The sequence below is a fragment of the Durio zibethinus genome, chromosome 8 (genome assembly GCF_047325235.1).
Source record: "Durio zibethinus cultivar Kanyao isolate XHJ-2024 chromosome 8, ASM4732523v1, whole genome shotgun sequence".
In the NCBI taxonomy this organism is placed as follows: Eukaryota; Viridiplantae; Streptophyta; class Magnoliopsida; order Malvales; family Malvaceae; genus Durio; species Durio zibethinus.
The window spans coordinates 3,917,784-3,928,111 of NC_143169.1; the positions used below are offsets into that span (position 1 = coordinate 3,917,784).

At 35.8% G+C, this 10,328-nt stretch overlaps 1 protein-coding gene across 2 annotated transcripts; it reads right to left on the reverse strand.

The window, feature by feature from the left end:
- Positions 1-261: 261 nt before the first annotated feature.
- LOC111278799 (protein TOPLESS-like) lies at positions 262-9,225 on the reverse strand. 2 transcript variants are annotated; one of them, XM_022865436.2, is made up of 26 exons: positions 9,065-9,225; positions 8,571-8,713; positions 8,245-8,424; positions 8,029-8,142; positions 7,784-7,942; positions 7,155-7,332; positions 6,945-7,068; positions 6,699-6,808; positions 6,406-6,571; positions 6,179-6,288; positions 6,034-6,103; positions 5,848-5,921; positions 5,661-5,756; positions 5,495-5,590; positions 5,250-5,377; positions 4,891-5,125; positions 4,653-4,811; positions 4,451-4,549; positions 4,153-4,299; positions 2,735-2,845; positions 2,441-2,620; positions 2,162-2,290; positions 1,979-2,074; positions 1,445-1,633; positions 1,197-1,363; positions 262-776 (listed from the first exon to the last, which is right to left on the reverse strand). In XM_022865436.2, exons 2-26 carry the CDS (start codon positions 8,648-8,650, stop codon positions 566-568), a joined length of 3,408 nt encoding a protein of 1,135 aa, XP_022721171.1. In that variant the 5' UTR covers positions 8,651-8,713; positions 9,065-9,225; the 3' UTR covers positions 262-565. The 2 variants fall into 2 exon arrangements, with proteins under 2 accessions (XP_022721171.1, XP_089620726.1); XM_089764600.1 differs by having other exon boundaries at positions 4,650-4,811.
- Positions 9,226-10,328: the final 1,103 nt, after the last annotated feature.

Genomic DNA, 10,328 nt, shown 5'->3' on the forward strand with positions numbered 1-10,328 from the left:
ATACACCGAAACGAACGGCCCACAATTTACCAAAATTTAATATATGAATCAGCTGGAAGGGCTTATGCTTGTTTATTTCTTTTAACTGCATATCAAAAAGAGAAAACTACTTTATAGTATTTAACTCAAATAGTTGTAATAAATTGCATTGTTGTGCTTTAAAGTGAGAAATGGTCCAATTATTACGTAAGAAGTGAATAGATTGCTAAACTTTTTTTTATCGTGCCATTGCCAATTGTTAGAAAAAATGAAACCACAATATAACTTTCAAAGAGATTTGTAACTGGCATTATCAATTAGGCAATGCTGCCATTCAGTAGAGCAATCAGGCAAGCAAATGTTGTTATTCTGCTGTTCTAACAAGCACGATCAAATGTTACAATTACTCGAATTCATTTCTAATTAAAAATGGTGAACGACCCAAGTATCGGATCAACTAGTTTGGCATGTCCGTCTTTCGCGAATACTGTTCTTAACAAACTAGACAGTGGGAAAGCATAGCTAAATTAGGGATGGGCCTGCAAGTCAAGCATATAAAAGAACTTGTGCTCTGCCAGCCATTTCATCATCTCTGGATTTGTTCTGATCCAGGAGCTCCAACTGAAGGTGCTGCTGCGACACTGCTGGCTGACCCATTTTCAACTGGTGGAGGCACACCCCATTTGTTTTCAGATTCAAGGGGCTCAAGGACATGAACCCCACCATCTGAGAGTCCCAATGCAAACTCATTTGGCTCTGATGGATGTGCAGCAATTACAAGTGGGTGAACATTGGAACTGCAACACACAGGAAAAGACCATTTTTAAATAAGAACGGTTATCCCAGATGGATAGTGTAGTGGCCATTCTAAATTCAAATGATAACTAGTAATACTGAGACGCAAATAAAATTGCACATGAATTACAATCAGAATTGACTTATTATGTCATTTACTGTATCAATAACACCAGTGAGAGACAGAGAGAACAAAAGACATTAAGACAATCTAATAGAATGGAGCTTGTAACTAGAATATGTATTCATACTTCTCTTCCAACAGTATTTTTTTGTAATTTAAAACTACGTGCGAATTCAGCGCATCAAAATGAGCATGTCATGGAATCATTTGTACCCAAAATTTTTGCTTGAACCCAAGTTATAAGACCACCTAGCCAGGCAAAATCCAAATTCCAGAGTCAAGAAGATAGCGAAAATACCTGACACTGGCAGGAAGATAAGCAGAAGGATTTATACGACAATGTAGTCTAAGGTTCACAGCAGTAAACACAAAAACAGTTGCATCTAAAAAGCTGGCATACACCAGTTGGCTATCACATGAGAATGTCGCATGAGTTATTGGAGCAGAAGATTCACGAGGGACCCACTAAACCAGAGAAGAAGAATATTAGAACATCACAAGAGAATGTTATTCCACAACAAATCAACCACATCACAACAGAGGTACCTGCTTCACACATTCTAACTTTGTTGTTTCAAATATGGCAAGCTGAGTCTCATGTACAACAAGAAAATGTATCTGGTCTTGATGGAATTGAACACGTGTGTCTGACTGTGCTATTGGTGTCCTCCCAGCTGGAACCTGCAAGAATCTAGCCTTCTGCTTTTCCCATCCATCAGTGTTCCATACACAAAGCTGGAGAAAGAATGGTAATGTGATCAATGAACCAAAAGAAAAAATTTTCATTGATGATAATTCTTCAATTTATGAGATTGATTGATTAATTAGCTAAGAATTCCAGAAGCAACACTAAATTCTTCCTATGAAGAAAGCAGACAAGATTTTGTTATCCTGAGATTATTTGTAAAAGCTCAGAAATTTTGAAAATTTGCAGCACTAGACAATGAATTGTTAGGGAGCAGATAAAACAAAGACAATATTAAGAAGATTTATTGGAGGAAATAAATCAAGTAAACCAGCTAATACTCTCAGAGGAAGCTTATTCATCAAAGCATGCATGTAAAAAAGAAAAAGGAATACCTGAGAATCCGCTCCTGATGAGACAAGCACATTCAGTACATGAGAGAAGGCAAGGCCAGTTATTCTTTTGGAGTGGCCTTTAAGTTTACTCTTCACCTAGATGATGAAAATGGTAAATAAATAAGGAGTGGTACTTCTTCAAACAAGAGTTAGATACGTAATCCTCCATGAGATGCATCATACCTCATCCACACGGACATTATATATCTGAATTGTTGAATCGTCCATGCCGATGGCAATAATATTGTTATCTTGTGGGTGGAATGCAAGAAAAGTCGCTGCTGGTGGTGGTGGCATGAAAGTTGCCATTGTCTGCATGTGTCCATAAAAATATTATATGCTTATTCAAATCATTGACAAATGGAGAGAGAGAGAGAGAGAGAGGAAAATCTTTCTTGCTCCCAACTCTAAATGGGACAGAAAAAATAAAGAAAGAAAAGGTATTCAGCTTTCATGGGTTACCTTAAATGTCATCATATTAAACAATGAAATCTTTCCTCCAGATGCTGACATTACATAAGAATCATTCTTGGATAAAGCAAAACATGGTACAGCCTCTTCAGGATTTGTATCAGCAACATCATTTGTCATAAGAATGCCACTTGATGGTTGCCACAACTGAGGTGGTACACTTGCAGTTGCCTAGAGAATGAAGCGACAATAAAAAAATTACAATACAAGTCATTACAAAGTATTCTTTTATTAAGAAAAAAAGTTCACAAATGATGAGTGGAAATCATTTTGATGTACTTGTACCTTGCCATTTGAATTACGATCACTTCGCTGCCACTTCCAAAGCAAGTGAATAGCATTTGATGCTAATGCCAAAATAACATTACCTGAATTTGTGAAGATTAACCTTGATATCTGTAACAATCACAGAAAAAGCTGATAAGATAGGACCCAACTAAAGGAGATGAATCAAGATGAATCCAATTTCGGGAATAGAGTTGCTCTTTATCAAAGTGAATGGAACCAAATAGGCAAATACAATAAAAAAAATAAAAAAAAAATTGCAAGGCTAGATTTTCAAAGGGTAATTTTGATAGGGATAACTATAGAAAATAGAAACAGGAGAGCAACAGTATACAAGTCCTGAACACTGCACATTTTATGCAATATCAAGGGCATTTATTCAATAATTTGACTTTCTTTCTTCAAAATTAGACACATCTTGTAAAGGGAAGCAGAATAATGCCTCTTGTTTCTAACCAAATGTGTTAGTTCACTTAAATTTACTCCAGCAAACTGCTTCATTTTGAATTAAATCTCATTGTGATGTTTCCATCAAACCAAGGTCTGCAATAGAACTTTAAATCACCATCTTAGTTATAGGATAATCATTTTCAAACAATTGTGGCGTCCATCTTCTTTTAAATCTCCTAGGACTAGGTAACCTTATGTAGCATTTAGCTGACCTAAATTAGATTAATCAACTCACCCAACAATTACTTAAAAGTTGCATCAGCAATTCCGGACTTAAGATAGTAGGAACCAATATCATACGTTCATATTATCAAGCTGGATGCAATTACACAATTTTTCATGCACCAAAGATGATACATTTGTTTGCATGTTTTGCTCCTCTCTCAGAAGTGCATTTCATTTCATTCTCTACTCTTTTCCTTAACAGACTAACACAACTGTTAATCACAATCCTGCACTGTTAACTTTAGTGGAGAAACAATTTAGAGCATGAAACTTCTCAGCAAAGCAATGATATCTTAAAATAGTCAAATTCTTAGATCCAACAAAAGATAGAAGCGAGAAGACTTGGATTTTTTGTTCTTGATATATGAGATAGTTTGAAAATGGTAACTATTAGATAAAACAAATTTGTCAAATTATAAATATTTTGGGGTTTTTTCTGAGGATGCTAATTAACTGAAATCAATAATTGAGAACTAATTGATATTGCACCTCTGAATTAATAGGTATTGCTTAAGTTTATTTATAATTCAATTGGACCCTGCCAACCTCTGGATGCATGAAAGAGAAAAGTAGATAAAGCAGAATCAGGGAATACCACCAATTGGCCAAAGAACAGTGGCACTGAAAAAGATGCAAAAAAAATAAAACAATTACTTGGCTGGGCCACAAATGTTATCAAGTAGTCAGCATACCAGCATGTTAGAAAATCTGTGATGCACTAAGGTATGTGAAAATTTCTATACCTTGGTCACCCTCAAGCTTTCAGGAAGCCTCAAGGATCGGCATTGAGATGGCTCACTGATTTCAGTGAGCTTCCAAATCTTTGATTTATCACTGGATTCTTCTGTTATTCTGGGTTTCACATCCCCCAAACTCCTGACATCACCATTCTGAAAGAAGACATAAAGGAGAAACCACAAAGTCATGCACACAAGCTACGCTACTCAAAGGAAAAACAATGACGACATAACACAAAATTGTGAAGTGCTGGTGGTATAAAATTTTGATGTTGGTTGTAAAAGAAAAAAATGTCTAACCGACCATTCCAGCAATAGCAACCACAGAGGCACTTCTGTCCGCAAGTCCAGCACTAGTAGCAGCGGCAGCTGTTGCTGTAGCTGAGATTGGATTTATTGTAGGCTGAAGAAAACAACACATAATAAGAGAAGATTTAATTAAGATATTAAAACCACTATAGCAAATTCTAATCCACTAATGAAATTAAATGAGGTAATAATACTGCCTTGGGGCCTTCAGGTGTTCTTGAGGCATCATAAGAAAGATTCTCCAAAGTGCGCAACAATCGAATACCATCTGAATTGGCCAAAATCTTAATCCCATTATCATTGGTGGAAACAGCCAAGAGAGAGCCATCCTTGTTAAAGCGGATGCGTGGGCTTGCCTAGGAATTAGGAAAGGACAAATGTAAGTAGCTACTATCTTCCAATGGTATAAAACTTAATTGAACATAATGAACTTACTGGAAGGCCTCCATCAGCATCAAAACTGGTTAAAGGTTGAACATTGTCCATATCCCAGAATTTGATAGAGAAATCATCACCAGCAGCCAAATACCTATTCTTAGTTGTGTCAAACTGCACAACACCTAAAGAACGTTTGCGGAATCCTTGATAGGTCCTCTTCACAACCCCTTCACTTTCATTCCATTCTACAATAAATGACTCCCCATCTTTACTGGTGCCACAGGAAAATAGCCTACAATATACAGCCACCAAACCAAAAAGGCAAGTAGAAAAATGAAACACAACTTCCTTTATCCTGATAATTATAGACAATTAGCGGAAGATTAATATATGAGTTATGTTGTAAGCAAACTAACCTTGTACCATCAGCACTGTAGGCCATGGTTGTGCACCAACGACCAGGAGCTTCATAATCAACCCGTGATCCCATATTATCATACAACCATGCCTTTATCTTTCCATCTAGAGCTGTTGAAAAGATAAACTGAGGCAGAAAAAGTCAAAAGGAGGCATATCAGGCAAAAGAATGGACATAGGTACATGCCCATGGTACAAATGTGAAGAGCGCAAGACATCTAAAGTAATAAAGCAATATCCTTACCTGAATACTTTCCTTGTAATGAGGGCAGACAGAATAAACAGAAGCCTCATGACCTTCAAAGGTATACTGCTTTATACCATTGGTAGCATCCCACACCTAAAATTACAACATGAAATTAGATTTTTGTCCAAGAATAATTATCAACCATGTAAACTGATAAACAAACCTTAATCGTCTTGTCATCACCACAAGTTATTACACAAAGTTGCTTATTCGGATGAGAGAATGCAATATCGTTTACTCCACCAACATGAGCATCAATCTAGACCAGAAATTTCAAAATAAACAATTTCAGTCAGGCAACTCAAACTCAGCAAGAGGACTAAAATATCCAAGATAACTAGCTCTAATACCTGCAGATGATGTCGAACCTCATCACCACCATTGTAAGAATATACTTGCACAATGTGCCTTGAGTAAGCAACTCCTGTTTTCCGAACAGGTATGACATGTCAATCAATGTTCCCACACTACCTAGAGATATACATATAGGTTCTAGCAGATTAAACATAAACTAATTTTAACGGATTCAATCTCACCAAACAAAGAACCATCAGGGCTCCAAATTACACGATTTACAGAGACAGCAGGATCTTTGACTAGAGCAGCCTGAATTCAAGAATATAAGTCATGTTTAGTATGTCTAATTAGCAAGTACACTAAACAACACTTTAAGGCACAAACCTGAAGAGGCAATGAACAAGTACTAAGATCCCAAACTTTAAAGTTCTTTGAAACAAGCCGCTCCCGAGAGCCAACTTCCCACAATGCTATGTCTCCAACATTGGTACCAACTAATTCATCATATTCAGAATACTCAGAATTCGATTACCCATGATAGAAACACCAGCCAGCTAAAAGCAGGAAAACAGATGCAAATATAAATAACAAAAGGCAGAAATATAGCAGACCTAGAAGTAGAGTCTGTTGAACAGGATGGAAATCCATGCTCATAGGAGATGAACCCTGATTCAGAGTTCTTGCAACAGCCTTCGGCAGATCATCAGGTGCATTGAAAGTTTGACTGTGACCATGGCCAGGAAATGTTACCGGCAGCACATTGACAGGAAGATTTACCTGCACAAAGTGAGCAAAGATCAGTATATTAACCTAGGCAGAAAGAAACACGACTTTAATCACCAGACACCTAAGCCAGCAGCTAGAATGCATATCAATTAAATTTATTAAAGTAAAACCAGGGTACCTCATCAGAAATCCCCATGGGCCTTGTCCTTTTGGAAACATGATCAGAGTCCCCAGATGGGTAGTCTACAGACGGATTAGTTGGAGGAGTCCTTGGATGCTTCAATGCAGCTACAAGTCAACAATGAAACATGCCTAAAGTTAAAAGAAAAGAACTAGGAGGAGGAATGATATCAGCATCATGCTAGAAAGGAAACCTAGAGAGGAAGTGACAACAGAAGAAAACAAAAGAGGAAGAAAAAACTACCTGGTATTGAAGAAGCACCAAGACCAATAGCTCCACCAGAAACTGCTGGATGAGTTATAGTTGAAGGATTAGACATCCAACCTGCAAGGGGTGCTGGCACTGGTGCTGCCGTAGGTTGAAAAGGCTGAAGATGTAAATCGAGAACATTAAGAGAAGGATTTCGACAGTGAAAGAGGTACTTTTATGCTACTATCTAATATGGATACCCACCCCATGAGCACCTAAGGAAGGAAATCCTCCAGCTTTCGGTAAGGATCCAAGAAGTGGATTGTTGGCAGGTGATGGTGCTCGTGCACCATTTGGCTGTCCACATGAGTGATCCACAAAGAGAGTTTTTATATCCGGATTTGGCCTGGGGTTTTTACAAAGTTGATGCTGCCAATTCAAGCTGTAATCGCACAAGAAATCAGCTGTCCCCTAAAGCCACAACTATAATAACTTGGCCTTATTAAAAACATCAGTGCCAGTAAGAACTAAGAACTCAAGAAGAGCAGCAATAAAAGTTTGACTTTTTTTGAGAGAACAGCAATAAAAGCACAGGCAATAGGAAAGTAATTTGAATGACATGCCATACGTGTGAATTAATTGCATAAGTAAAATGTAAATTGCAAAATAGAAGGCCCCCCACCTTCCCCACCCCCCCTCAAAAAAAGGTAAAAAGTTTAAATGCAAAAGCTGAGGCAATAAAAAACTAACCTTAAATGTCATGCCATATATGTGAGTTCATTGCATAAATAAAATTTACATGAAAACTAGAAGTTCCCCTCCCCCCACCCCCCAATCTCTTCAAAGCAGCTAACACATCGATGATAAAGATCTAACAATAGAAGAAAAATTACCTCTGATTAATGAGAGTGCGTAACCTTGAATTTTTAAGGTTAGGGAACTGCAATTTGTCACGGAATAAAGGATTTGCTTCGATAAGCTTCTTGAGTTCAACTAACATGATTGCTCTAGCAGACTTTGTATCTCCATATTTTGACAACTGTTCATTCTCTCTGTTATGAAAGTAATGCAGTCTTCAGTACATTCACTGTTATTTATTTTACATCAAGACTTGAACAATTAAACAAAAGCCCCATACCTGAAATTCTCCAACGTCAAAAGCTGAGTGATTTCCTTAAAAAGTTCCTCATTAAATGTAGCAAAAACTTTCAAATCCTTTACTAATATCTCCACAGCCTTGGACCGATCATGCCTAAATAAGATTTATTCCAATTGTCACTGAATTAGTGAAACTTTACAAATTTTCAATGATTAATAAAAACAAATCAAAATTGAAAAGTATGCAAAAGCTTACTTATCCAATGCCTCAAGATATTTCTGCTTTCTTATCTCGAAAAAGATTTTCATGGAATATCGATTATCATCTACCTTGGTGAAACCAGAGAGGTATTTTTCAACCTCATCCCAATTTCCATTATGCACCTCATCCTCAAAATATTTCATATTAAAGAAAAACCCAGATTCCTGTTCAAGCCTATTTAAATTCAAATAATAAAAACCATTTATAAGCAGAAATCATTACATTTCAATTTATCAGTTAACAACAAATTCTAAATCTCAGTAAGTTTTAAAAACTAATAAAATTAACATGCTATTTTCCCTTTAAAAAAAAAAACTTACTTGTGAACAGTCTCTTTAAACTTTTCCTCATCTAGAAACTGTAAGATCAAGAACACAAGCTCTCTACTGAGAGATGACATCGTAGCCGCCCCGTCTTCAATTTCCAACGATGAAACAAAAATCACCAAATATAAACACTTGATCTGCAAAAGAATTCCAAAAAATACAAAAAAGTATCAGTCAAAAACACCTTTAAAATCCCATAAAATTCAAAAAAAAAAAAAAAAAAAACCTAAAAGTTAAAATTTTCACATGAAACTAGTTCATTCAACCATCTTCAGCTCTAAAAGAAAACTTTGAAATAAACAAGAAAGAGGTAAATTCTAGGGTTTTTTTTAATCAAAGAGACAAAAAACGAAAAAACACATAACTCTTATACCAGAAATGCAAGATGCAATTTTTCACAATAAAAATTAAAGTAAAAAAATTAATAAAAAAACATGTTAAAGCAAAATAGGAGAATAAAAAAACACAAGATTTTTTTAGAAACTTACCTTATACTTTGAAAAGATCCATTTTCAGACAAAGAAAGAAAAAAGAACAAGCTTCCTCTCTCTGGGTTAAAAAAATAACCCTTCCATTAAAAAAAACCAGGCTGCCAGAGATTGTCTTTCTTGTCTAGAAAATTATATTCCTTTCATATATTACCCAACTTAGATGCTTGTAGAAGTGGTGATTTTTTATAGGAAAGAGGAGACTATGTAAAGAAGATGATAAGTCAACGTGCTTATCAGATGAGCGCTTATTGAAAACTATAAGTCCAGTGATAACCATTATGGCTTATTACAAATACAGTGGAAAAGATGACCCCACTTAGCCGGCGCGGAATGAGAGGCTATTTCACTTCCAGTTTTCTTTCAAACCGTCGATTAAAAATATTTTTTCTCGGATTTTGATCGAACGGTAATAATAAAGATGAAGGTAAGGGTGAGCAGTAGGGGGAAAGAACTAGGAAAGCGATATTTTTCTCAATCCTAAAGAAGCGACAGCCTTTTTTTTCTGAGGGGGGCCCAGGAAGTTTGACCCTAGATGTTGGTTAGTATTACGGAACCTGCCATTTCAACGGAAGAATGGAAAAACAAAAAAATGTGGTACTTAAAATATCACGTGAAAGTTGAAAACACTGATTTTTTATCATGTCAATCATGAATTTATCGTGAGATATCGGAGCGAGAAGTTGCTTTTGGAAAGCAAACAATAATTAATTCATTGAATATTGTTCAAACAAATGGGATTTAATTGAACCGATAAGAGTCATACACCTTTTTTCGAAGAGTTAGGTTTAATTTCGACTGCTAATAATTTCTTTGATAGAAAATATGGAAATTTAATATTATTTTTTTTGTTGAAATCTTAGATATATTATAATCTTAAAATGAGATAATTTTCTCACAAGAAAAAAGTTTAGGTTGGTTTCATAATCAGAGGAGTAAAAAAGTCTACCCTTGATTGGTTCTAACATGGAAAAACAATATAACCATAAAGATGACTTTAGTTTATTTATGGCAAAAAATCAATTATTCCACCAAAATAATTCAATCCAATGTCCATTTGCCGTTGGAATTCCATTATTTTACTATATTTCACTTGTATTTGTGAATAACACTTCCTTTTTATGGAAATTAATCCTTTGAAATTTGTTTGTCTCGTAACTCTTTTCCATCATCCAAAGTTAAAATCATCATTGCCCAACAAATGCCAGCTCGGCCTGGTTTGAACCAATTTTGGACATGCAGCTTGTTTGTTTTATTGAAAATA

Bases quoted from the DNA above. Each gene is read 5' to 3' on its own strand.
- LOC111278799 (XM_089764600.1), bottom strand. From the start codon at position 8,650: ATGTCATCTCTCAGTAGAGAGCTTGTGTTCTTGATCTTACAGTTTCTA. The intron at 6,809-6,944 runs GTAGTTTTTTCT...GTTGACTTGTAG, and splicing joins TGGTGCTTCTTCAATACCAG to CTGCATTGAAGCATCCAAGG. The intron at 2,075-2,161 runs GTATGATGCATC...TTCATCATCTAG, and splicing joins ATAATGTCCGTGTGGATGAG to GTGAAGAGTAAACTTAAAGG.